Below are 25,436 nucleotides of genomic sequence, written 5' to 3'. Positions count from 1 at the left end.
ATTATCCCCTACAAAATCTGTTGAATTTGAGTAACCATTTGGAAGACGGCAGCTGGCATGACCCATGCTCCATAACTCTCTATGCTCATCTTTCTGGTGCACTCTTCCTTGAAATGACCTGACGTGACCTGAGCCTTGTCCTTTTATTTTTTTGCATGAACTGTGTGAACGCGTAGAAGACATTTCAAACGTGTTTTTTAATCCCAGTTTTTTAGTTACCATTGCCCTCCTAAACCCATATTTGCAACTATATATACACGCAGGAATTACCTTGGTTTCCTTCATTCGGAACAAAATGCTGAAATCTCAACTCTCCCACTGCTCCGCTTTAGACCCACTCAAGTCTGTAAATCCAAACCTATTTCTTCTTACTCATGCCAAGCCTCTACTTCCAATACGCTCCGGGCCTCAACGCCAAACCCCCAAACAAAATGTCAACTCCCTTCGCCTCCGCTTCCCCGCCCGCCCTGCCGTCATCAAAGCCAGCTCCGTCGCCAGTTCCACGGAGAAGCCGCTTTCGGTTAAAGCCTTGGTGACTGTCCAACGAACCCTGGGGAGCGGATTGTACTTGGAACGAGGGCTTGATGACATTGCTGATCTCTTTGGTAAATCGCTTGTTGTGGAGCTGGTCAGTGCGGAGGTGGATCCTGGTGAGCGCCCTCGGTCCCACTTTTTTTCATTGAAAACACACTCTCTCTTTCTTTTCCTAGAACAATATATATTTATTTATAGTAACATTTCTCATACAACTAACCCCCCAGATAAGTATTTTGAAGAATTTATAAAATATAATTTAGGAATGTGTTTTTTAAAATGTGCGTGTGTTGCAGCAACGGGATTGGAGAAGGCCACGATAAGACACTACGCACATAAAGAGGATACAGAGGGTGATGAGATTACATACGAGGCAGACTTCAAAATTCCACCAGATTTTGGTATAATTGGAGCTATTTTTGTTGAGAATGAGCATCACAAAGAGATGTATGTGAAGGATATTGTGTTGGAAGGCCATCCCATTGGCCCTCTACACTTCGTCTGCTCTTCTTGGGTGAATGAGAAGGACCTTCCCGACAGTAAGAGGGTCTTCTTCACCACTAAGGTCATTTCCTTTTTCCACGCTCATTTTTCTTCTTCTCCATGCTCTGCTTCATCCGTCATCACCATATACATATATGTATATATATATATGTATATATATGTATATGAGCGAAGAAATGTTTTGTTGAGCAGTCGTACCTGCCATCCAATACGCCGGAGGGGCTAAAGAAGCTTAGAGAAGAAGAGCTGAAAGCTGTACGAGGCAATGGGGTTGGAAAGCGTGAGAGCCACGAGAGGATATATGATTATGATGTGTACAACGATCTGGGAGATCCCAACAAAAACCCGGAGCATAAAAGACCTGTGCTTGGTGGAAAGCAGTTTCCATATCCTCGAAGATGTAGAACCGGACGTCCACGGGCATCCAGAGGTTGTTTTTTCCGTTTCTATGTTATTATTGGCATTACTATGGATGATGATATTGAGAGGGAAAATAAAAAATAAAAACAAAAACTTGGGTGATTTGTAGATCCTGTATCGGAATCCAGAAGTTTGAACAATTATGTGCCCCGAGACGAAGCATTCTCAGCACTGAAACAGGCGACGTTTAATGCAAGTTCGCTGAACTCGGTGCTTAATGGGTTAATACCAGCTTTGGAATCAGTGTCCACAGACAATGATATACGTTTCCCACATTTCCCTGCAATTGACGATCTTTTTGATAACGGAGTTCCATTACCTCCCTCCAAGGGCGGTTGGAAGCTGGCTACTCTTCTCCCAAGGATTATTGACACTGTTGTTGATTCCGCGGAGGATATCTTGCGTTTCCATCCTCCTGAAACCTTCGACAGTAAGAACACTACGTTCAAAATCAAAACCAAATCAAAATCAAAATCTAATCAACATTTCCTTCATCCTCGTTCAGGGGACAAATTCTTCTGGTTCAGAGATGAGGAATTTGGTAGACAGACCCTCGCAGGTCTCAACCCCTACAGCTTAAGGCTTGTTACGGTATCACATCCTCTGTACTCTACCAACTCCCTTCTTTAACGTGCAACCCAATTACCTAACCTTGAGGAGTTGAGTGCAGGAATGGCCATTGAAGAGTAAGCTTGACCCTGCTGTTTATGGTCCTCCTGAATCAGAAATCACCGGCAAAATAATTGAGCAGCAAATCAGAGGTTTCATGACTCTGGATGAGGTACGTACGCCCTTGGACATCGTTTACACTCGGATTCTATATATCCATCCAACTTCTTTCTTTTCGAATGAATGCTTTGTGGGGGTGCAGGCGTTGACAAAGAAGAGGCTATTCATACTTGATTATCACGATCTCCTCCTTCCATACGTAGCCAAAGTGCGAAAACTTAAAGGCACCACACTCTATGGTTCAAGGACATTGTTCTTCTTACACTCGGATAGCACTCTAAAGCCCTTGGCTATTGAGCTCACTAGGCCACCCATCGATGGCAAACCACAATGGAAGAAGGTTTTCACACCCTTCTGGGATGCCACTAGCGTCTGGCTTTGGAGGATTGCCAAGGCTCATGTTTTAGCCCATGACTCTGGTTATCACCAACTTGTTAGCCATTGGTAACTCACTTTCCTTTCACAAACTCAAAATATGGTCAGGTTGTTGTTGTGAAAAGCTCGCAGTTTTCCCACTTCGATTTGTTCTTGTTTTCGTTGTAGGCTTAGAACTCATTGTTGTGTGGAACCTTACATCATCGCATCAAACAGACAACTGAGTGCAATGCATCCAATCTATAGACTCCTGCATCCTCATTTTCGATACACCATGGAGATCAACGCACTTGCTCGCCAAGCTCTCATCAATGCAAATGGGATCATTGAGACTTCCTTTTCACCTGGAAAGTACTCCATGGAATTTAGTTCTGTTGCTTACAAAGAGCAGTGGCAGTTCAACTTAGAAGCTTTGCCCGCCGACTTGATTCACAGGTGCTTATTCTTCAAATCTCTTTCATCTTAATCAACAAACCAACCAATTTGTAATCTCTTTCTCTTACTATCTTGTGTGTTGTTGTTGTTGTTGTTCTGGGAAGGGGGTTGGCAGTTGAGGACCCAAATGCACCACATGGTCTGAAGCTTACCATTGAAGACTACCCTTTTGCCAACGATGGCCTAATCCTTTGGGATGCCATCAAAGACTGGGCAACAGAATATGTGAACTACTACTATCCAGATCCAAGTCTGGTTAAGTCAGACGAGGAACTTCAAGCATGGTGGACGGAGATTCGAACAGAAGGGCATGCAGACAAGAAGGATGAACCATGGTGGCCAGTTCTCAACACTCCAGAAGACCTTATCAGTGTTGTCACCACCATCATGTGGGTAACCTCCGGGCATCACGCGGCAGTGAACTTTGGGCAATACTCGTTCGCTGGATATTTTCCAAATCGACCAAGTATTGCTAGAATCAATGTTCCCGTGGAAGAAAAAAACAAAGAGAAATGGGAGTACTTTCTTAACAAGCCAGAGGATGTGTTATTAGAAACCTTTCCTACACAGCTTCAAGCGACCAAAGTCACGGCCGTTTTGAACATACTGTCGAGTCATTCTCCAGATGAAGAGTACATGGGAAAAGATATGGAACAAGCATGGGCTGATGAGCCTTTTATAAAAGGAGCATTTGAGAAGTTCAGTGGGAGATTGAAGGAACTAGAAGGGATAATTGATAAAAGGAATGCCGACCCAAATCTAAAGAACAGACATGGAGCCGGGGTGACGCCTTATGAACTTTTGAAGCCTGAATCAGAGCCTGGAGTGACAGGAAAAGGAGTTCCTTACAGTATTTCCATCTAAAACCCCATGCCATAATGCTTTTTGTTTATTGAAATAAAGAGGTGATCGAGTTGCAACAATGTTGAATGTATCCAAACCACTTCACATTAAAATGAATAAACGTTGTTAAGATATAGAATACATCTGAATTTGAGTTTATTATTGAATAAGCATGAATGAATTAGAAGGTTGCGCTAATGAAGGAAGATGGGTCGGGGGGGAGGGAGACTTCAACAGCCCCTTCCAGCATCTGAACCACTTTGTTCATGGTGGGCCTTAGAGATGGTTCCTCTTGGATGCACCAGATTGCAATCATCACGAACCTCCTTACTCTCTTCAGGTCCACCTTCGCTTCCTCGTCATGCTCTACCAACATCTCCATCTTCCCGTCTCTGAAGCAGTCATAACTCCAATCTGCCAACACCATTCTATCTTCGTCCTCTGCTTTTTCCTCGAAGTTCCTTCTGCAGCATATAATCTCCAGCAACAATATCCCAAAACTGTAGACGTCCACCTTCACTGTGATGGGGAGGCTTCTAAACCACTCCGGAGCTACATATCCTTTGGTTCCTCTGATTGCCGTCAGTGTTCGAGTTTGATCCCTTTTCAGAAGCTTTGCCAAACCAAAGTCTGCAATTCGCGCGGTAAAGGAGTCGTCCAGAAGGATGTTTTGAGGCTTAATATCACAATGAATGGTCTGAGTACTGCACTCTTGGTGTAGATAGCAGAGTCCTCTTGCCGTCCCTAAAACAATTTGAATCCTTGAATACCAATTTGGTTTGGAATCCCCAAAAAGGTAATCTGCAACACACCCATTCTTCATGAACTCATACACCAGCATTCTGTGTTCTCCTTCGTTGCAGAAACCAACCAATCGAACTAAGTTCTTGTGGTTTGTTCGAGCAATAGCGCCCACTTCAGATTTAAATTCCCGGTCTTCCCCTTGCACCACGTGGTCCAACTTTTTAACGGCCACCAAGTTGTTGTCCTCGGAATCAATAATCCCCTTATAAACAGTGGCAAACGAGCCACACCCCAACTGCTCGCTGAATCCACTCGTGGCCTTGTTCAGCTCTTCATAGCTGAAGATCCTCAGATTGACGCCTAAAATGAAAGGGTCTACGGTAACATCCCTGGATCTCCTCATCCTTTTCCTGAATCGGCATACAGCCAATAATGCGAGTAGGAAAAAGAGCAAGTTTAGAAACGCAGAGCCTCCCAATAGAACTGATACAATGACGGCCACTCTAGATTTGGTCCCGCGTTGCTGGACAAGATTATTAGGTTGGAAAGTGGAGTTTTGTTTTCTAATTTTGAGAAGAGCTCTTCCGCCAGCACTGGGATCCATTCTTCCATAAGAAAGAGGGAACCTCTTCTTCCTACATTCACCATCTTCGAAAATGGCAGCCGCACAAAAACAATCATCCAAACATTCGTTTCTGCACCATTCCTCATTTACTGGTCGGAATTGGCCGTAATCACCAGGAGGCCAATCTGTATTTTCCAAAGCCACAAATTGGAAGTTAGCAGTGTCATGAGAGGATTGATTGCAGCTCTGAGCTTCAAAGATGGGTTTACACCCCTTAAATTCATCATCTGGATCAACCAAGACATAGCTTGGTGGACAAGTGCAGACTGCCCTCTGGTCACGCCCAAGACTACAATAGCTATTAAATCCACACACTCCACCTCCCATACCACTATCGGCCAAGGTACACACGTTTACGGAGTCCGATACTTGCGACCAAGCTTGAGGCATAGACGAATTACGTGTCTTTGGGTAAGCATACAGTCTGAAAGCCCCATCATACTCAAGAATGGCCCGGAGGTAAAAATTCTGTGCTGAAAGGGTATTTGATATGGAGTATGTGAGAATGGTATTATTCTCGGCAACGAGATAAAGGGAACCAGAGAGGTTGAACACAAGCTGGAAGCCAGAGCCTACGGTGCCACTTGCCCAATAGGCTCTGCTATCTAAATCGAAAGGGTATTCTCTGGGGTAAAGCACCAGATTCCCATCAGTTTGCATCCAAAGTTGAAATCTTCCACTTGAGTAAGTGGCTTCTGAATAACGAGCAACAAGAGATTTGCCAATGTTCAGAGTTTGTGATGGTAAAAGTGTATCGGTAGGCCAGTCGAAGCTTTGCCACAAAATTTCAGAATCGGTGGTAGCCAACACAAAGTTGCCACTATCAAGCATGGCAGCATGGGAAGCAGAGTGATTAGATGGAAAGGAAGTTGAGGTCCATATTAGATTGCCTCCGGGATCGTTGAGCACCAGTTGACCAGCAGTAGTGAATTGAATTGTGGATCCTGAAGGTACCAATTTATCGCGATTAGCCGACCAAACGATAGTTTTGTCGTGAATGTTGTTGAACCAAATGGCCAACAAGAAACCTTTGGCGTCCCAGGGGAGAAACCCAAAAGCAAAAGCACCAGATTGGGAGGGCCAGTAGGAGAGATTAGTGTCAGCGCTGCGTGGAGTTGCAGTGAGAGATGATCCCAGCGTTACATTTTTATAGGGCTGAGAAATGGAAGAAGTTGGGAAGACAACAACAATAACAAGAAGAAGAAGAAAGGAGTAAGATGATCTGTTTTGAGAAGCCATAAGGCAAAGAAGGTAGCGTTTGTGAAGATAGCATTTCCCATTCCCATTTATAACCCTTTTCTTAATCATCTAAGGAAGCTTCCCATCCATTTCCATTTCCAGTTCCCAGTGTGGGAAGAGGAAATTTGACAGAACAGAGGTCAATGCAGAGCCCCAAAGAAAAGTCCTTTTGTTTTTTTTTTTATAAATTTCAACATGGGCATGGCCACCCCCTTCTTTGGTCTTAAGAACACGCCAAAACGGTGTGCTCCTTTAGTTGAATCTTATATTTCATTGGTCAAAACATATTAAAGTGAGAGGAAAGCGATGGTGTTGGTGGAACTTCAAGAATTCAAAGTAGCCTTAAAGTTGTAATGCTCTAATATAATAGTGTCAACTTGTTTGAAGGGTTCAACGTCTATAAATTATGCTGACTCAATAGTTTCTTTTAATAATACCTAATAAGCTACGAAATTGAACTGATAAATGAAGATGGATCAGGAGGAGCTGAAACTTCAACGGCACCTTCAAGCATCTGTACCACTTTCTTCATGGACGGCCTTAGCGATGGCTCCTCTTGAATGCACCAAATAGCAATCTTAACAAGTTTCTCCACCTTCTTCATATCACTCCTTGCTTCCTCATCATTCCTTATCAGCATCTCCAGTTTCCTTGCTTTCATGCAATCATAAGCCCAATCACTTAGTATCATTTCATCTTCCTGCTCTGTATCTTGTTCAAAGTTTTTTCTGCAACAGATCATCTCCAATAGTAGAGTCCCGAAGCTGTAAACATCAACCTTCACTGTAATGGGCAGGCTTCTGAACCACTCCGGAGCTACATACCCTTTTGTTCCTCTAATTGCAGTCATGGTTCGAGTCTGGTCTTTCCTCAGAAGTTTGGCCAATCCAAAGTCTGCAATTCGTGCATCAAAAGAGTGGTCAAGAAGGATGTTTTGGGGCTTGATATCACAATGAATGATCTGAGTGTTACACTCTTCGTGTAAGTAACTTAGCCCTCTGGCAATTCCTAAAACAAGTTGCGTTCTTTGATACCAAGTTGGTTTTGAGGGCCTAAAAAGAAAATCTGCAAGAGACCCATTCTCCATGAACTCATACACCAGCATTCTATGCTCTCCTTGGTTGCAGAAACCAAGCAATCGAACCAAATTCTTATGGTTTGTCCGAGCAATAGCGCTCACTTCAGCTTTAAATTCTTGCTCCCCTCCCTCTCTCACTATATTGTCCAACTTTTTAACTGCCACCAAGTTGTTGTCCTTTACAGAATCAAGAGTTCCTTTATACACAGTAGCAAACGCACCACTTCCCAGTTGCTCCCTGAATCCGGCTGTGGCCTTGTCGAGCTCTTCGTAGCTAAAAGCCCTCAGGTTCACATCTAACATTAAAGGGTCTACTTGAACAACCTTTGGTTTCCTCATACTGAATCGGTAGCCAATGAACAGAGTGAGCAGGAAGAAGATGATGTTTAGAAATAAAGAGCTTCCTAACACAGCCGATCCAATGATTATCTTAGTTTTGTTCCTACCTTTCTCGTCAAGGTTACAAAGTGGCAGAGTAGAATTGTCTTTCCTGATTTTGATCAGAGCTCTTCTGTTGACGTCAGCGTCCATCCTCCCGAGGGAAAGAGGAAACTTCTTCTTCCAACACTCCCCATCTCCAAAAATGGCCACCGCACAAAAGCAATCGTTTAAACATTCGTTTCTGCACCAATCCTCGTCCACTGGTTGAAAGGAACCGTAGTCAGCTTGAGGCCAATCCGCATTTTCAAGAGAAAAAAATTCAAAGTTTTCAGTTTCAGGAGACGATGATGCATCACAACTTTGAGAGACAAAAGTGGGTTTACAACTTTTGGTCACATCATTTGGATCAAACACGGTATAGCCTGGTGGACAAGTGCAAAATGGCCTTTGATCATCCCCAAGCTGGCAGTAACTGTTAAACCCGCATACTCCACTTCCCATACCATTATTAATTGCGGTGCAGATGTTCAAAGGAATGGATCTCGACACTTGAGACCAGGCTTCACGCCAAGACGAATTACTTGTACCCATCTTTGGGTAAACATACTGTCTGAAAACCCCGTCATGCTCGAGAACCGCTCGTTGGTAGAAATTTTGAGTTGGCGGATTATTTGATGTCAAAGTGGCAACAATGGTTTTATTCTCTGCAATGAGATAAATAGAACCAGAGAGGTTGAAGACGAGTTGGAAGCCGAATTTTACAGTGTTAGTTGCCCAATAACTTTGACTTATTGAATCCACAGGGAAATTTGTGGTGTAAAGCACAAGATTCCCATCACTCTGCATTGCAAGTTGAAATCTTCCATTTGAGTAATTTGTTTGTGTATAGGGGGCAACGAGATTTTTGCCCAGATTAAGAATCTGGGATGGTAAAAGGGTATCGGTAGGGTGATCGAAGCTTTGCCACAGAATCTCAGAATCAGCAGCAGCCAGAATGAAGTTTCCAGTATCAAGAAGAGCGGCGTAGGAAACAGATTGATTAGTAGCTGCAAAAGATGTAGCCCATACTAGCTTACCTCCAGGGTCGTTGAGCACGAGTTGACTACGTGTTGTAAGTACAAGCGTGGATCCTCTGGGTACCAACTTGTTCCGATTCGCAGACCAAACGACGGTTTTTTCAACAATTTTATTGAACCAAATGGCCAACAGATAGTCTCCCCCTCCAGACTGCCGGAAACCGAAAGCAAAGTGACCAGATTCAGAAGACCAGAAGGAATCGGCATCATGAGCAGCGAGAGATGCGCCTAAAGTGATATTCGCGTTTCGCTTTTGAGCAAGGGTAGAGGAAGGGAAAAGAAAAAGAAAAAGAAGCAGAAGTAGAAGAAGAGGCGGAGAAGCCATGGAATTGAAGTAATCAAGAGTTGGAAATGAAGGATAGCGGGGCAGATTGGTTGGATGTGAGTTTCAGAAGAAATTTATGAGAAATGGAAAGCAGAGGCGGAGACGGAGAGAGTCGAGTGTTGGTACAAGTCATTGTCGGCCGGTCGTTGACTTGGAATTTAGAAGTCGATAACTGAAGCCACAACACAGACAGACAGACAGACAGACAGGACCTTCACCTCTCCATATTACACTCCATATATCATTTCAAAATTAAGAGATTACCCCTACGCTTACGCTAGTGGCCCCCCCCAATTCCAATCTTATATTTTCAATTCCATCAATTCCCTTCGCCATTCAAAAGAAAAGAATGTATGTATGTACGTATGTATATGTATATCTATCACTTTTGTTTTCCAAAAAATTAGAAACCAATAGTATAATCACAACCTGTATCCCTCTCTTCCTCTTCTTCCTCTTCTTCCTGTTCCTGTTCCTGTTCCTGTTCCTGTAAGCTAAACAAAATGCTAATTTACAATAACAATCACTAATCTTATTGAATCTATCTCCTATCTCCTTGAACGCTTCCTGGGCTTACCACCGCTCACCTCCTCCCTCTTCACTTTCACTCTTTCACCTTTCTTCGCCGGTCTCCCCACCCCTCTCTTCCCTCTTACCTTCTCTCTTTTTATCCCTTCCTTCTTCCTCTCTTCTTCGTCTTCTTCTTCTTCTTCTTCTTCTTCTTCTTCTTCTAAACTCTCAGAACAATTCTGCCTCATTCTCTTCAAGAACCTTACAGCCCCTTGCTTCTTCTTCTTCTTCTTCTTCATCTTCTTCTTCCTCACTCTCTCTTTCTTTTCCATTCCAACCTCCATCCCATCGTGAGAGCTAAGTTCGTTCCCCCCGTATTCGTGCTTCACTTCCCCATTCTTTTTCCTCCCATTCAAACCCTTCTTCCATCTACCCTTCTCGTATATTTTTATCTCCACACAATCACCAACCTCCGACTTCCCTTTAATCTCCCTTGAACTCTTCTCCGCCTTTTTGCCACCCACATCCCATACCGCCGCAACGGAGTCGCTTTTACGACACCCCACCATTGCAGTAGTACATGGCTTGGTGGGCTGGGGCTTTCGTGCTTTGTCATTCATCTCTTCCAACACGAGAGCCCGAAGCTTAACCGCTGCATCGTTTTCGGGGGAAGTTGTGTGGAAGAAAATGATGGCATTGTTGAAAAGGAGGAGGAGATCTCGGAAGAAGGGGTGAAATGAATCCGCATACGCGCCTTTAACCACTCGAGCGCGAATCGTTCTCAGGTCGATGTGTTGGCGAATCAAGTTTTTGTATCTATCCGATTCCTGCAACAATTAAAGAAGGGGTTTAAAAACAGGGACTTCCTCCGCCCACTTCCTACCCTACACATACATCCAACGCACACAAAACCCCCCAAAAAAAGGATAGCTTTTGAAACCGTTCTGAACCCAATGTACAGGATCCGGTCGAATCGGAACCCATTTCTGCAATGAACGGCTGGGATATTTCTGAACGCCCACGTAATTTCTTCAAAAATATCAATTTTAGGGGGTTCAAGAATTAAAATGAATTTTGGGCCACTACACTTGATTTAACTAACGATGGGGGGTGCGGCAGTTTGAGGTTAAACGACACAGTTTCGTGTATGCAAGGGTTATCGATCGCATGCCTGCGTGTCAAGATGACAAGGCTCAGATTCCATGTACAACCACAGCGCATGTCACCAAACTGTCCTACTGTAAGGACGAAAACACCCTCCATTTCTCGTCTTCGTGTGAATACTGAAGGACAAAATAGTCCTTATTCGCCCCCAAGTACAAAACCGTGGATTTAACATCCACCTGGACAACTTGAGGATGAATCATCCTGGCCGTTCATCATGTGATTCCTTCTTTTTACCACGTCACTTTTTCTTATCCAATCTCCCATTCCCAACCCCCCCTTTTTTCAATTTTCTTACTTCGGTTTTATTTTTATTTAATTAACAGTAAAGCACGAAAATGGGGCTAACGTACCTGGCTCCGTACGCGGCGCTCGAAGGCAGAGCCAAGCCGATGGGAGCGAATGATCTCGAGAAATTTGAGCAACGCTTCAGATTTGACGGCTGAGGGGTTGGGCTTGGGCTTGGGCTTGGCGGGAGACACCTCGGGCTCTTCGCCGCTGCTGTTACGACACCGTTTCCTCTGAGACAAACTGCCCGAGCTCTGCACGTCGCTACTTTGTTGCTTCGACACAGCCCCATCTCTCCCTTCTTGCTTCGACTCGCTCACCGATTCCCACGCTTCGTTCGAATCGCCCACCGCCGTTTGACTCCTTCTCGAACTCCTCCAATTTCTTTCTTTATATCCTCCCCCCGCCACCCAGTTCTTTTCTCTTTCCGGCTCTGGCTCCGCTGCTGCGCCGTTGAATGACCATTCCCTCCCCGGTTTATCACCGGTTCGGGGCGGCCCGGTTCCCGTGATCTTTGAGATTTTGACTGATTCGGGTATCGGGTTCTCCTCAACGACGCCGTTCTGTCGAACATCGTATTTTTTACTCGTCGAATTGGATTCGTTGGGAGATCGAATGTTCTTGCGATTGTCGGAGTCGTCTTCGGAGGCGGCCGGGTTTAGAGGGCGGAGATTCGTTTTTGCGGCGTCGGCGTCGGCGTCCGGATCCGGTCCGCCATGGGGTTCGTGGAAACTGGGGTCCCTCTCCTCCTCCAACCGCTTCACCTTCATTTCCAATGACCTGTTGACACAATGAAAAGGGGGAAAGATGTTCAGATCTCTAAACCGACCAATCAGTGGGGGTCAGATCTCTGAGTGGAAGAGCGAGAAATTTACACGATCAAGACATCCCGACGTTGAACATCGCGACGGAGCTCTTCGACCCGAATCTTTCTCAACTCGTCAAGCATAGGCAAGAGGGAGGAAGAATCAGAATCGTGGAGGTTTTGGGAGAGAAAACGGCGCTTGAGGTCATAGAACTTGCTCCTACAATCTTGGGGAGTAAGAGAGGAAGGGGATTGAGAGCATCTATTGTGCAGTTCCATGGCGACGGAGTCCCAACTGGCGGTCCCGTGGCGGTTGACGGCGGAGGCGAGCAAAAGGTCCTCCAGCGTGCCCCATGGTTTGGGGTTGGTTTGGCGTTGCTTAAACATGTTTCCAGCTTCTCTCACGTCATCATTGGCATTTCGAATTTAGGGTTTATGGCGATTGAATTGAAAAATAGAAAATGAAAAACAAATCCAAAAGGCCTCTTTCTCTTCCTTTTTGTTGTATCGTATTGAAGTTTGAATCGGGATTTTATTTTGGTGGTTGGTTGTGTTTTTGTGTAATATAGAAGAGAAGAGAAGAGAGGAGTGACCAGTCTGTGCTTTTTTGTTTTGGGTTTTGATTTTGTGGTATGTGCGGGACGTGATTTGGTTCCCATAAATATTAGACCCGGCTTTCATACCCGGCTCCCCTTCAAAATATTTAATACATACATTAATCTGATGTCATGTTCATCCTAAAAATAGGTGAAAACTCTTATAACAAGTTTTCATATTCCAAACATAAAAATATGTATATAATGTTGAAGGCAGCGAACATGAGATAACCAGGGATAGGAAGGTAATTTAAATGTACATTCTGATGCCGCCGCCGCCGCCGCCGCCGCCGCCTTCCATACCAGGCAAGAATAAAATACCAAAACAAGCAGAAGAAGCAGTGAGAGTGAGAAATAAATGTTAATTTTTCAACCCATTTAAGAAGAACAGAAATTTTGGGAACTCACTACTGGGCCACCCCGAAACCCCAAACTACACAATTTTGGGCCGACTCTAGATTGGGCTTGGGCTTGGTTCTACCCTACGCATGTCATAGTCGTAAATAGAGGAACAAAAGGGCCAGCCTAGGCGCCGAACCCCACATTAAACGTGAAAGTCAGAACGATCTGGCATATTATTGGTTAATTAGAGGTGCCACGGATCGCAATCCAACCTTCAACAAATCTACGCCGTTCGATCGCCTCCTTATTTACGGTCCAAACTGAACCTCCAAAAGTTTCAGGAAGCGTGCCATTTCTTTTCAACTTCCCGCCATTCGTAATTTGGCCTCCCTATAACAAGCCCCAAAACCATGTTTCTAAACCACCTACGACATTTTCGACTTCTCTAGCACAAGCCATACAGATTCCCTCTCTTCCCAAGACTCCTTGATATTTTCGTCACTAATGGCCCGAACTAAGCAAACTGCTAGGAAATCAACCGGAGGTAAGGCTCCAAGGAAGCAACTGGCTACCAAGGCCGCCAGGAAATCAGCGCCGGCGACCGGCGGAGTGAAGAAGCCTCACAGGTTCAGGCCAGGAACTGTGGCATTGAGAGAGATCCGCAAATACCAGAAAAGCACGGAACTTCTCATCAGAAAGCTTCCTTTCCAGAGATTGGTGAGAGAAATCGCTCAAGATTTCAAGACTGATCTTCGTTTCCAGAGCAGCGCCGTTGCGGCCCTTCAGGAGGCAGCTGAGGCTTACCTCGTCGGGCTCTTCGAAGATACCAATCTCTGTGCCATTCATGCCAAGAGGGTCACCATTATGCCCAAGGATATCCAGCTCGCTAGAAGAATCAGGGGTGAGAGGGCTTAGGTTTCGGGGTTGATTGTATGTGCATCTATTTCTAGGGTTTTTTATATTACAGCACGAATCTATTTCAAGAATATCGAGTTCTTAATCTTGTTTGGTACCTGTTTGATGAAATCCCCCTGTAAAATTTCTCATCTTAATGGTTAATTGGCTCTTAGTGTTCAAATTTCTGTTGTGTGACGAATTTGTTATTTTGAAGCTATTTACCTTGATGATTTGATTCATTTCTATTCGTCTTCCGATAGAATATTGCTTATTGAATTTGGGGTCTTGTATTAGTAGGAATGAACGAGTAAAGGCACTCGATCACTATGTAATTTCTGTTTACATACACAAGCGAGAAAGGACAAAAAATACTAACATTGATGTTATATACGAGTACTGTTCTTTGGCCGATTAGAGACAACCAGAATTAAAGCCAATCAAAATCATTTCCAATTGCTCGAGAGGGAAAATTCGTGGAATCTGAAGGAAAGCTCACCTGCGGTGTCTCTCTCTGTTCTGATCGACGACTCATCAGTACTAACGCTTCCGCTCTCACTGAACGCATCCGCTGGTAGTGGTTGTATCTGGTTATCATTTGGCTGGCGGACCAGCTGAACTTCTGCAGGCAAGGCCAGTCGCTCTGGAGCTGCCGGCTGCGACGCCGTCGGTCTTTGCCTAGTTTGGGCGGCGGTGGTTAAAGAAGCCATCAATTCTCTGTCCCATAAAAAGAGGTGTAGGAAGATTGGGACCTTGGCGTGCCTATGCAATGACAGCTTCTGGCTTAGTGAAACTGTGTCGAAGCATCGAATTGCACCGGTGGAAGACACTATCCATGGGAGAACCTTTTGATTAGAAACCCTAGAGATTATTAGCAACTTGGATGCGTTTTCAGCTTCCTTGTACAGATTGTTCAGCCCTGACCTTGTAGAAGGCGAATTGGCATCTTCATCCACCGCAGTAACATAGATGAATCCCTGCCATTTACCACCAATACAAAAAGCTTAAGTAGAGGAACTTAATTTGACGGTGAGTCACTGGATTGAATTGAATTGAATTGAATTGAATTACCTCTTCCGTGCGACCGATGGAAAATCCCAGCTTAGAATCTCCTTCTTTTAGCTTGATCTCAATAGGAAGCTCCCCTCCGAGAGGAGCATACCAAAGACGAACGGATCGAACCACGCCGATATCGACCCCATGGTAATCTTCAAAACCGTAGAGACTGGCATTGGCGAGATTGGACAAATCAGACAAGGAACCAGCACTCACAGTGGAAGAAGCCGTGTCTCCGGATATCTGGAAACGAGGCAGAAACATGTTAAAAGTTGAAACTGCAGGAGCTGAAACGAAAAAAAAACCAAGTATGGGCATGAAAAAAGGGACCTTAGTTAAGAGGGACTCAGTCTGAATGTTCATGAAGACAATGGGGACGCCAGTGGCCTGAGCTGAATTGAGCCATGCATTGGCTCTGGCAAGGGTGTCTTCCAAGTCATTGTAGCGAGTGGCGACTTCGTTTGCAGCTTTGGGGAGCAGAAGAATGGAAAGAAAAGAGCTGGAACACGGAACAGAGAGCGACTCGTGCATTCTTCTTTCCCAGTGGTAGGATACATACCCATCTTGAAGCCTGCTTCTTGCCAATGCACTCACCATTCTGTCACTCCTAGATGCTGCAATCATTTTTGATGCCCAACTAGCATTTTAAAATCACCACTTGCTTCTCTAATATTTAGCATTCAATAATTCATACACTTGTATTTATGTGCAAACCTAAATTCAACATCTAATCTACTAATTCCTAATTTTGAAGAATTAAAGAGGATGGAAGACTTTCATTTTTAAAAAAAAAAGAAAAAAAAAAAAAAAAACCCAAATGGAAGTTATTGCTATGTAACACGTGTGAAAGTGAAAGTGGGGAGCTGAAAGAAAAGTCAAAAAAACAGGGCGCCATGAAAAGCAGGCCAACCTACCTTGAAGGTCGAAGCATTCCGACTCGGTCCGATCCACAAACCCGACCACGTAATTCGGGTCCGTGATGGACCGGAGAACGTACTGCTTCTTTCCGCCGGAGTCGTTGGGGACAATACAGGCCTGCAACTCAGAGAACTCGTCCCGGCCTCGCCGGACCCGAACGACGATGGAAGTCTGCTTGTCCTTGAAGGAACCGTGTAGAATTCTTTGGATTCCGGAGCGGCCGTTCTTGAAAGGGGCTCTGACGCACATAGAGGAGCCGATGGTTAGCTCCTCGACTATGTCCCCGGTCTGAAGCATGTCGCCGGTCCACTCGTCGGCGCGCGAGCTTCCTTTGAGGCATTCGATGGAGAGAACGATGAGCCTGGTGCTGGGAGATTCGGAGGAGGCCTGAATTCGGTCCATGGGCATCGTAGGAAGGCGCAGAGAGGAAAGAAGAAGAAGATTTAAAGAAACGAAAGCTTGGATGGGCACGACTCTGTGGAAAGGAACGAGAAACACAAAGAAACCGATTGCTTCTGTTTTCTATCTTCACATTTCACAAGTCAATATTCCCAATTTTTTATAACCAAATTTAATTTCAACCCATTCCTTCCCACTCCTTCAAAAATAAAATCTTTTTTCGTTTTACAAATTTCTACAATTTTGAAATTAGTTGCAGAAAGTAGATATAAAATAAATTTGTTTTCAGAACTCATAAGATATTATCGAAAATGACCCAAATTATTAAGTTTTTCAATTTCGCTCTCATCCTATACACATAAATCTACCGACCTCCTACAAAAGATTTCAAAGATATTAAATTAATGTTTATTATGACGTCGACTCCTTCGGTTTCAAACCCACTTTTAAATTCCACACAAATTGTCTAAACTAATTCATTTTAGCTAAATTAATAAAAATTTAGAAATATGGTTATTAATTTAAATTAGATTGCAATGAGTGTGGTTATGTGAAACATAGTTTTTATATTTTTATAAAATAATATAAATCAAAGCATTTTGTAAGCTCAAGAATGTTTGAAGGTGTGATTATAAGCACAACTCCTCCTTGTATATTTATAACTTTTTTGAAAATTTGTTATTTTTTTTATTTTTGGCGTGCGTAATTTCAAACAAAGCCAGCTGGCAGTTTGACATTTTCAAACAGTGCGTTACGCAGGCATCTTCCATAATTAATTTGCGTCACTTCATTTTTCTTAAAAAAAAATTAATTTTATAAAAGTGGACCCAATATTTAATTCAATCTCTACCTATACTCAATTTTTTGTTATTTTCTCACAAATAAAAACTGCAAACCCATTTACTTCAATAATATCAATATTCCACACATTTAACTTTGATTGGATCAATGATTAACCTCTAAATACTTTGGGTCAAAATTCATTTATTTTAATAAAAATTTAACGCAATCTCTACCTTATTCAAATTTGACTATTAATTTTTTTTAATCCGAGAAAATCAATGATTAAATTATGTAACAGAATATTATTTTAATCTGAATTTGATAATGACGTAAATACTAGAATTTTAGAATATGATAGTGTTGATTTATTTGATAGGCGACAAAATAGAAGAATAAAGAAGGTGTTTAAAAAATAATAATTTATTAGATGGTGTTAAAAAGTCTTCGATAAAAGCTTTAAAAATTAATACAAAAATTATAAATAAAAAAATTAATAGTTTAGCCTTCTTATTTTCAAATATTTATATTATTTGGTTGGTTTTCGCGTGTCCTTTTATTCTCCTTATTTGAAAGGAACGAAAAAAAATCCTCAAAACAAAATAATTAATGGAAACACGAATTCAAAGAAAATATATTTAGAAATAATTTGCATTAAAAGAAAAAAAGAAAAAGAAAAAGAAAAAGAAGCGTTGAAAAGTGTATGTAAAGAAAGTCGAAGGAATGGAGATGGAAAGGTGGGAGTTGGATTCCAAGTTTATTGGCAGCCCATGACAATACCAAATCATACGTCATCCACCTTTTTCTTTCCTTCATATTTTGAAGAAAAATCCCAGAAATGCACCCACCAAAGTTGGACTTTAACCATACTGTTTCTATGGATGTATGTATCAACTTTATGATAACAATAATAATAATGTGAATGAAGGAATTATCCTTCACACCACAAACCCCATGTTCCAAACATTTCTCTTTCCTTCTGCTGCTGTTTCCTTCCCCTCCTTGGTTCCAGTTTGAAAGCGTCTTCTCATCATCTCTCCCCCTCTTTGCCTCGGTGACGGTGTCCACGTTACTACTGCTTTTCGATTCTTCACCCATATTTCATTCGAACGCCTTCCCATTTCGGGTTTCCAGCGGGACTCTGAACTTGAAGCTCTCTTCTTCGTACCTGACTTCTGGCTTGTTCTTGCCAAACAACCCTCGCTCTTTTGGATATGACCACTACTATCCTGCTTTCTTGTCGGGGGAGGTTGTGAGATATCTGAGTCGGAAGATGAAGGACTGGTACTACTCTCCACGTCGTAAAGAAGGTTATCCGTCATGTATGGGATTGGCTGCGTTTCCGACCTTGATGTACTCGAAGAGGAGGGTCTCCCAAGCCTCGTCAGTTGAATAACCTAACAGACACACGAAGACTCAGATTCCAACAAGGCTAGAACTTGTAAAGAGCTATAATAAATTGGTACCTTCTGTTCAAGAACCACCATGTCCTTTTTCAGTTTCCAAATAATGGTGTTCTTCCGACGAATGATGTCTTCCAACTCTTTCATCCTCTGTGGACATGGAAAATACAAGAAGGGTCAGGTCATCAGGGGGAAAATCAAGAAGAACAGAGGAGTACGATTATTATTATTATTATTACCTGTGAACCAGAAACCTCAGAGGAATGGAGTAGATCAGTTAGTTCCTTGATGGTTGCGTCTTTCTCGTCACAATCTTTCTTCACAAATAACATATCTTGTTCGATGGACAAGGTATTCATCTGTAAACAATAGACCAAAAGGATCACAATAACATGAAGGCTTCATATCTTTGGCAGCACCAATATTGAATTCTGAATCGTTTGGAACTTTTTTGCAGTGCCGTCACTCTCTAATGCCCAATTCCCAAGACATTATAATATTGTGAATCATTTGGAGAAAATTGGTAAAATATTAGACTGACCTGGATATCAGCAGCAGATGTGACGCTGGAACCCCAATCTGATAAATCAGACATTCGACGCTCCTCCTGCTCTGCTTCGTTCATTTTATATTGCAACATCTCTGCCCCGCAAGAGGGTTTTGTTGCGGCGTTACACTGCTCAAGCGAATCAACCATAAACAAATAAGGGAATCTGAATCTGAGTTCATAATTTTCAAAGCCACAATAGAGAATTGAGTGTTTTTACCTCCAACCGACCGAGTGAATCCAGATGCTGATCACAAAGCCAACAGCCACAATCAACAAACTTAATTTTGCCATGGCCGAAAACTCCAGAGTCTGCCAAATCAGCATCTTTTCTCAACGCCATGTCCTTCTCACCTCCAGACTGATCCTCGTCGAGATTGACTTGATTAAATAGATCTTCAAGCTTCTGCTGCATGCTTAGAAGCACTTGATCCTGGTTATTCCAAACACGAAGAGTCTTACTAAGAAAATGGCCCGCAAAAACATAAACAGTTACCCTTTAAGAACGACTGCAAGCAATCGAGCAATTTAATCTTAGCTGATAGAAAACTCCGTTGCCTCGAAAATGTAGAATCAGACACGATTAGGACAGACAAAACTAGTGGTATGCAGTTGTAAACGCATAATTGCAAAATAGCCAGCAAGTGAGGAGATTCAACAGATATTACTTGGTTTCGGTTATATTCATCGAGGCACACGCCAAAATTTCAAAATCTATTCTACAGTTTACCCGCCATTTGCGCATCGATATTATATAAATACCATTTTACTGAATGTTGATTCCAATTTCAAAATCTGATTTGTTATGTTAAAACTCCGGCTGTTATAAATCATTCACAGAACCATTATTACCAGAGGGAAAAAAAAGTTGAAGTCGACAATACCCTAAGTTCAACAGCTCTTGTAAGCTGGGCGATCTGATGGTTCTTCTTGGACTCGGAAACCGCGACGCCAATCACGGCAACTATAAGAAACCGCTGAATGGGGCTGAACAACTGCCAAGCAATGGCTTCGTCAGGGCCCAAGCCGCCTCTAATAGATCGCACTGAGCTGGCCTGTTCGGCATTAACAAGCCGCCCCTGAAGAGAAACCCAAGCTAGCCGTCGAGCGGCGGGGATCGGCGGTCTAGGTTGAGTGAAGTTGCTAGAGAGGCGGCGCTGTGAAGGCGTATGAACAGGGGATGCAAAAGAGACCACGATGGGGAACGATTGAAAAACGCAATGTTGGAAATCTTGATCGTTCATGGCGGAAAGAAATCGAAAAATGCAATTGCGGAAAAGGACTGTAAGTGCAAATCGTTGAACTCCAATTTAAAATAGATTTTGGATAATATTCAAATTCTTAGTTTTTAGAGGGAAATTTTGAAAATATATGGAAAGTAAAGGTTGCGTTCTGTGATATTTTTCTTGTTTGTCCTTTTACCATAAATTTAATTTTTACCATAAATTTAATTTTGCATTATACACTATATTATAGGACACCAACAATTATTTTGTTGGGTCAAAGGAACTTAATTCTTTTAATTATTACTTTTAGGTACTAAACCAATTTCCAAAACATGTTTAGATGCATTTTAACGCATTTGGTTGTACTTTCTTTTTATATCAAAATCTCTAAATCATTATTAATGATGATGGAGATTTTTTTTTTGTTTTTTTTTTTTTTTTTTTTTTAAAGTTAGAACAGAACAGGAAATGGGTAATCAATCGGCCCTCCTCAAATCTTGACTTCCAAAAGCCCAGCAACCATTCTGGGCTTTTACTGGGCCGCTAATGAACCTCAACAAATTCACTTCTTTAATGGCCTTTTACTGACCTCCCCATATTATGTGCTTCATCTCCTCCTACATTTCTCTCTTTCTCTCTCTCTCTCTCTCTCCACATGCATTTCCACATGCATTTCCACATGCATATACCAAACTTAATCAAACCCCACCCTGTTTTTAACTCTTATATACAAATCAAAACAATAATGATAATAATCAGCAACCTATGTAGAAGAATATATGCCCTTGGAACAATAACCTAATTTCCTAACCAAATTAATTAATCAATACAGCCACCTAGCTCCTTCCCCTTGATTTGCAACCCAGTTAATTAATCAATTATCCGGAACACTGCAAGATCTTAGTTTAAATACATTTTTTTAAAAAAAAAAAAAAAAAAAAAAAAACAAAACAAAAGAAATAACCGAACCCAATTCATGTTTTTCTTGTTCTAGAGATTCATTAATTAATGCGTTTTGGTGGGAGACATTTGTAAGAGGACAATGAAGGGTGGAGAGGGAAGGAAGAAGAAAGTTGTAGGATTCCAAAAACTCCAACCTAATAAAATCCTAATAAAGGTATTAATTAAAGAAGTGAATGCGTTGTTGTAGCTTTAGGCTATGGATATGGATAAGAAGAAAATTGGATGTCGGTTGGGTATGTATGAGTATGGTAACAAGTCTATAATTTGGGTTCAAATGAGTGAGGTCATTTTCATGCCATACCCATTTTAAAATGAGTTGAATTATGCATCTTCCATTGCAATCAGTTGGAGGTTGATGGAGGGGCTGTGTTGTCTCCACGTACTTTGAATAATTTTCAAATTTATGTATATGCAGATATGCATATGTATATGGGACAATACAATAGATGGAGAGAGATGGAGAGATGGAAAGTTGGGTTCAGACCACATAATGAATGGCCCCATTCGAAACGTGGTGATGTTCAAGTTCATCAACCCACACACCCCCACCTCCGGTACAGCTTCGCGATAAGCCTAAATTCAACCCCATTTAATGCATTGGCTAAGCGACAAGGGGTTTTCTATTCATCACCCCACTTCCTTCCAAACCTGTGATTCCCATATAGGAGACACAGATTGGGTTCTGCTTTCAATTATTTATGATAAACTCCCTCATTAACGCCCATATTTGATTGAATACTAAGATGCACAAATGTAATGTCAAAATGAATGCTCAATCATATGCATCTTAGGCCTGCAGGGAAGTTTAATTTAGCTCTCAAATTGTGAGGATCCATCACCCACCCACCCACCTCCTTCCCAGCGCCATAGCATCAGGCTATTAATACGCCAAATATACCTAAACTCAACCTCTGCCCTACTTTACTTGCCCCAGATATAGTATACCTCATTCATCAAATATGCTAATAAACTAATTAAAAAACATTTTTTCTTTTTTTTTTTTTTTTGTTTACGATAAAATATTAAATTATTGTGAAATTTAAATGAATAAAAAGTTTTTTGTTTTTTGTTTTTTTCATCTTGAGTCAACTCATGAGTAAACAATTTTGAAAATTGTACAATATTTTCCATAAAAATAATAACAATAATCTAACACAACACATGCACACTTTTGCATAGCACATGTCCCGATGGATGACGTGGAGAAGACGCGAGGGAAAATTCGATAAAGGACACGAGCATATTTAAAGTGTCACACTAATTTCACGTACCCATGTTAGGGGCATAATCGTCATTCTACTCCTCGGCACTCTCTTCAATGGCTCTATATATTTGCAGCGTTCACTTCATTGCCCGTGCTTCACTCTGATCCCACCCGACATTTTCATTTATTTCTTCACAGTTGCTTTTAACGGATCCCAGCTCAAGATGCGCACCGCCGTTCGGTGCTTATCCATTTTACTCATTCTCGCCGTTTCCTCCGCCGTTCATGCCTGCCCACCGTCCGAACGGGCAGCTCTTCTGGCTTTCAGAGCTGCCCTTCAGGAGCCCTATTTAGGAATCTTCAATTCCTGGACCGGAGATGACTGTTGCAACCGGTGGTACGGCATTAGCTGTGACTCGGTCACCCACCGGGTTGCCGATATTAACCTCCGGGGCGAATCTGAGGACCCTATTTTCGAACGGGCTCACCGTACTGGTTTTATGACCGGCCATATTTCTCCTGCCATCTGCAAGCTCACTCGCCTCTCCGGCGTTGTTATTGCCGACTGGAAGGGTATTACCGGCGAGATTCCGAGATGTATAACCTCGTTGCCGTTCCTTAGGATTCTTGACCTCATTGGCAACCGTCTCTCTGGCGACCTTCCGGCCGATATTGGTCGGCTCCGACGACTCACGGTTCTGAACGTTGCGGACAATCTGATTTCCGGTTCAATTCCGGCGTCGCTTGCATCAATTCCGAATTTGATGCACCTGGACCTCCGAAACAACAAAATCTCCGGTCCGTTACCCCAAAATTTCGGGAACATGAGGATGTTGAGCCGGGCTTTACTGAGCCGGAACCAGATCTCCGGTTCACTTCCCGGTTCAATTTCGAAGATCTACCGCCTCGCGGACCTGGATCTTTCTATGAACCAACTAACCGGTCCAATCCCCGAATGGATCGGCAGAATGGCGGTTTTGGCGACGTTGAATCTGGACGGCAATAAATTCTCAGGCAGCATCCCGGCGAGTATTTTAGTTTCGAGCATAAGCGATTTGAATTTAAGCCGAAACTATCTAACCGGAAACGTACCAGATGTTTTCGGGCCAAGATCGTACTTCACAGTGCTGGATTTGTCGTACAACAACTTGAAGGGGGCGATTCCGAAATCAGTATCGCAAGCTTCATATATCGGACATATGGATTTGAGCCACAACCATCTATGTGGGCCGATCCCTAGTGGAGCCCCGTTCGATCATTTGGAAGCAGCGTCATTTGTTTTCAATGACTGTCTGTGTGGGAAGCCGCTCAAAGCTTGTTAGAAAGTTCATGTTTGTGTTGCTATTATGTAAAAGAGGTCCCATAAACAAAAAAGTAAGACCTTTACTCTTTAAGCTTCTTAACTGATTGATTGTTATCATAAGAATCTGTGTCTTTGATAGAGCCAAATTTAGTATTATATTTGATTGTGGTACCATGGAATCGGGGTCTTAGTTTGCTCATACGTTTCTTTTTTTTTTTATTATTACTATTTTGAAATAAAAAAAATAAAAAAAAGAAAGAAGAAGTTTGGTCGTAAAATTATGTAACTATTGTTTTAGTTGTACTATACAGTCTGATGTAAACCTCGAAACGAATGGTGCAAGGTTATTGGGTTGTTTGAATATGTGAGCTTTTGATTATAGATTCTCCAGAAACTTTTATTTTCATGGAGATTTGACAGAGAATGAAGTCCCAAAAAGGATGAATCTGTACCACATTTATGTGTGTTTTATAGTTATAGTACAGCGGTGAGGGGAGGAGGCTGTGCATTAAGAAGGAAAGCAGAAAACAAAGCATGTGGAGAGGTGGGACAGAGGGGAGTGATGGAGAAGAGAGAAGCAATGCCAGCGTTTGGATACTTGTCCATTTGGACCGCTTCCTTCAATCGGTTTCAGTGACATTCACGAAAGAAAGAAAGAAAGAAAGACACACCTCACGTGAACAGCCTTTATTTCAGAGAATGACTCGCATCATTTATGGCTTTTGCATTCAAACCAGTGGTATACTGTGATCCCTCATTTTTAACTCTTAATTGCTTGCTGTCACCATGGCCATGCCAGTCTTCTCATTCTCACTAAATAGCTATGTATTGTTGTTTGTAGTTTCATGCCCCACCACTAATTGTAACGTAAAAAGCAAATGATAAATGTGTTTAACTATTTTAATCTTTCAACCGACATGGGTACGCAATAATGTTGAAGTATACTGTGTGTAGCATTCATCTCTGAAACTCAGCAATGGTGGCAGAAGAAAGTTCCTTGACGATCCCTTCGCAACTAGTGACTGCCTCCATTTTCCATCTCAAAGCTGGACGCTTGACTGAGAATCCATCGGCTAATGAAAACTTTGACTTGCAGCTTCGCTTCAGTCGTGCACCAGATTCTTAGTTCACTCCATTGTAAACAAAGCAGCCTTCAGTGTTTGCGGACTTTTAGGATACGGTACGGTACTATTCTGTCCACCCAATTCCTCAACTAGTTAGATCGAATATGCAATTGTAAGTTTTTCATTTTTAAATTAAATGGTTCTAGCATAACCCGTTTGCCAATCACGTCTCGCTATTCTGTGACGAGCCTGAGTGTAGCATGCACAACAGAATCCGTTCCTCGTCCAGGATACTTTTCCATTGTTATCGACTGGTTTGAGTTTCGTGAAGGCAAATGTGTTTCCATACTCTTGGGAAAATGCAACAACAAAAGCTTTGCACATGAAGGAAACAGAATCATCCGTCTGAAAAAGACTTGGCCAGTCAAGTTTTGATATCCATTCACTACTGCTATAGGCTGTCAGCAGATAGGGGCCAAAGAGGATCGCCTATGATGGAAGCATATTCAGATCGAGTTTATTCACACAATAATGAATCAAAAGCAACAATAAAACTGGCACTTGGAAAACAACTCAGCTAAAGAATCAAAAGCATTCAGTTATAACAAGTAAAACCCAGAATGCAAAACGCCCAATTTCAGAAAGAACAGTAACCCAGAAGGACAA

At 42.4% G+C, this 25,436-nt stretch overlaps 8 protein-coding genes across 8 annotated transcripts; 3 read left to right on the top strand and 5 right to left on the bottom strand.

The window, feature by feature from the left end:
* Positions 1–257: 257 nt before the first annotated feature.
* LOC111448227 (linoleate 13S-lipoxygenase 2-1, chloroplastic-like) lies at positions 258–3,971 on the top strand. The gene is made up of 9 exons (XM_023087700.1): positions 258–650; positions 831–1,099; positions 1,231–1,468; positions 1,568–1,888; positions 1,964–2,049; positions 2,129–2,239; positions 2,330–2,631; positions 2,731–2,997; positions 3,102–3,971. Exons 1-9 carry the CDS (start codon positions 296–298, stop codon positions 3,859–3,861), a joined length of 2,709 nt encoding a protein of 902 aa, XP_022943468.1. The 5' UTR covers positions 258–295; the 3' UTR covers positions 3,862–3,971.
* On the bottom strand, positions 3,928–6,634 carry LOC111448230 (G-type lectin S-receptor-like serine/threonine-protein kinase LECRK3). Its single transcript, XM_023087703.1, has one exon. The coding sequence runs from the start codon at positions 6,515–6,517 to the stop codon at positions 4,022–4,024; it is 2,496 nt and encodes an 831-aa protein (XP_022943471.1). The 5' UTR covers positions 6,518–6,634; the 3' UTR covers positions 3,928–4,021.
* A 144-nt stretch (positions 6,635–6,778) lies between these two features.
* LOC111448231 (G-type lectin S-receptor-like serine/threonine-protein kinase LECRK3) lies at positions 6,779–9,577 on the bottom strand. The gene has a single exon (XM_023087704.1). The coding sequence runs from the start codon at positions 9,306–9,308 to the stop codon at positions 6,894–6,896; it is 2,415 nt and encodes an 804-aa protein (XP_022943472.1). The 5' UTR covers positions 9,309–9,577; the 3' UTR covers positions 6,779–6,893.
* An 87-nt stretch (positions 9,578–9,664) lies between these two features.
* Positions 9,665–12,798, bottom strand: LOC111448232 (bromodomain-containing protein 8-like). Its single transcript, XM_023087705.1, has 3 exons — positions 12,146–12,798; positions 11,336–12,050; positions 9,665–10,645 (listed from the first exon to the last, which is right to left on the bottom strand). Exons 1-3 carry the CDS (start codon positions 12,460–12,462, stop codon positions 9,857–9,859), a joined length of 1,821 nt encoding a protein of 606 aa, XP_022943473.1. The 5' UTR covers positions 12,463–12,798; the 3' UTR covers positions 9,665–9,856.
* Positions 12,799–13,417: 619 nt separating this feature from the next.
* LOC111448932 (histone H3.2) lies at positions 13,418–14,093 on the top strand. The gene has a single exon (XM_023088721.1). It carries the CDS (start codon positions 13,518–13,520, stop codon positions 13,926–13,928), a length of 411 nt encoding a protein of 136 aa, XP_022944489.1. The 5' UTR covers positions 13,418–13,517; the 3' UTR covers positions 13,929–14,093.
* Positions 14,094–14,177: 84 nt separating this feature from the next.
* Positions 14,178–16,428, bottom strand: LOC111448931. Its single transcript, XM_023088719.1, has 4 exons — positions 15,878–16,428; positions 15,294–15,577; positions 14,979–15,206; positions 14,178–14,884 (listed from the first exon to the last, which is right to left on the bottom strand). Exons 1-4 carry the CDS (start codon positions 16,287–16,289, stop codon positions 14,354–14,356), a joined length of 1,455 nt encoding a protein of 484 aa, XP_022944487.1. The 5' UTR covers positions 16,290–16,428; the 3' UTR covers positions 14,178–14,353.
* Positions 16,429–17,759: 1,331 nt separating this feature from the next.
* Positions 17,760–20,306, bottom strand: LOC111448797. The gene is made up of 6 exons (XM_023088549.1): positions 19,895–20,306; positions 19,231–19,443; positions 19,005–19,139; positions 18,703–18,822; positions 18,527–18,613; positions 17,760–18,457 (listed from the first exon to the last, which is right to left on the bottom strand). Exons 1-6 carry the CDS (start codon positions 20,252–20,254, stop codon positions 17,999–18,001), a joined length of 1,374 nt encoding a protein of 457 aa, XP_022944317.1. The 5' UTR covers positions 20,255–20,306; the 3' UTR covers positions 17,760–17,998.
* A 1,089-nt stretch (positions 20,307–21,395) lies between these two features.
* LOC111448666 (DNA damage-repair/toleration protein DRT100-like) lies at positions 21,396–23,885 on the top strand. Its single transcript, XM_023088349.1, has 3 exons — positions 21,396–21,482; positions 21,615–21,724; positions 22,450–23,885. The coding sequence occupies exons 1-3, from the start codon at positions 21,396–21,398 to the stop codon at positions 23,723–23,725; spliced, it is 1,473 nt and encodes a 490-aa protein (XP_022944117.1). The 3' UTR covers positions 23,726–23,885.
* The last annotated feature ends 1,551 nt before the right edge of the window (positions 23,886–25,436 follow it).

Source organism: Cucurbita moschata, unplaced genomic scaffold (assembly GCF_002738365.1).
Source record: "Cucurbita moschata cultivar Rifu unplaced genomic scaffold, Cmos_1.0 Cmo_Scf00010, whole genome shotgun sequence".
In the NCBI taxonomy this organism is placed as follows: domain Eukaryota; kingdom Viridiplantae; phylum Streptophyta; class Magnoliopsida; order Cucurbitales; family Cucurbitaceae; genus Cucurbita; species Cucurbita moschata.
This window is presented reverse-complemented; position numbering and strand designations above follow the sequence as displayed.

Bases quoted from the DNA above. Each gene is read 5' to 3' on its own strand.
- LOC111448227 (XM_023087700.1), top strand. From the start codon at position 296: ATGCTGAAATCTCAACTCTCCCACTGCTCCGCTTTAGACCCACTCAAG. The intron at 2,050-2,128 runs GTATCACATCCT...AGTTGAGTGCAG, and splicing joins ACAGCTTAAGGCTTGTTACG to GAATGGCCATTGAAGAGTAA. The intron at 2,998-3,101 runs GTGCTTATTCTT...TGTTCTGGGAAG, and splicing joins CCCGCCGACTTGATTCACAG to GGGGTTGGCAGTTGAGGACC.
- LOC111448230 (XM_023087703.1), bottom strand. From the start codon at position 6,517: ATGATTAAGAAAAGGGTTATAAATGGGAATGGGAAATGCTATCTTCAC.
- LOC111448231 (XM_023087704.1), bottom strand. From the start codon at position 9,308: ATGGCTTCTCCGCCTCTTCTTCTACTTCTGCTTCTTTTTCTTTTTCTT.
- LOC111448232 (XM_023087705.1), bottom strand. From the start codon at position 12,462: ATGTTTAAGCAACGCCAAACCAACCCCAAACCATGGGGCACGCTGGAG. The intron at 12,051-12,145 runs GTAAATTTCTCG...TTGTGTCAACAG, and splicing joins CGTCGGGATGTCTTGATCGT to GTCATTGGAAATGAAGGTGA. The intron at 10,646-11,335 runs GTACGTTAGCCC...TAATTGTTGCAG, and splicing joins AGCGCCGCGTACGGAGCCAG to GAATCGGATAGATACAAAAA.
- LOC111448932 (XM_023088721.1), top strand. From the start codon at position 13,518: ATGGCCCGAACTAAGCAAACTGCTAGGAAATCAACCGGAGGTAAGGCT.
- LOC111448931 (XM_023088719.1), bottom strand. From the start codon at position 16,289: ATGCCCATGGACCGAATTCAGGCCTCCTCCGAATCTCCCAGCACCAGG. The intron at 15,578-15,877 runs GTAGGTTGGCCT...AAATGATTGCAG, and splicing joins GGAATGCTTCGACCTTCAAG to CATCTAGGAGTGACAGAATG. The intron at 15,207-15,293 runs GTCCCTTTTTTC...CCTCGTTTCCAG, and splicing joins CTGAGTCCCTCTTAACTAAG to ATATCCGGAGACACGGCTTC.
- LOC111448797 (XM_023088549.1), bottom strand. From the start codon at position 20,254: ATGAACGATCAAGATTTCCAACATTGCGTTTTTCAATCGTTCCCCATC. The intron at 19,444-19,894 runs GTATTGTCGACT...TGGAATAACCAG, and splicing joins CAAGAGCTGTTGAACTTAGG to GATCAAGTGCTTCTAAGCAT. The intron at 19,140-19,230 runs GTAAAAACACTC...TCGCTTGAGCAG, and splicing joins ATTCACTCGGTCGGTTGGAG to TGTAACGCCGCAACAAAACC.
- LOC111448666 (XM_023088349.1), top strand. From the start codon at position 21,396: ATGGATATGGATAAGAAGAAAATTGGATGTCGGTTGGGTATGTATGAG. The intron at 21,483-21,614 runs GTCATTTTCATG...ATGTATATGCAG, and splicing joins TTTGGGTTCAAATGAGTGAG to ATATGCATATGTATATGGGA. The intron at 21,725-22,449 runs GTTCATCAACCC...GCATATTTAAAG, and splicing joins CGAAACGTGGTGATGTTCAA to TGTCACACTAATTTCACGTA.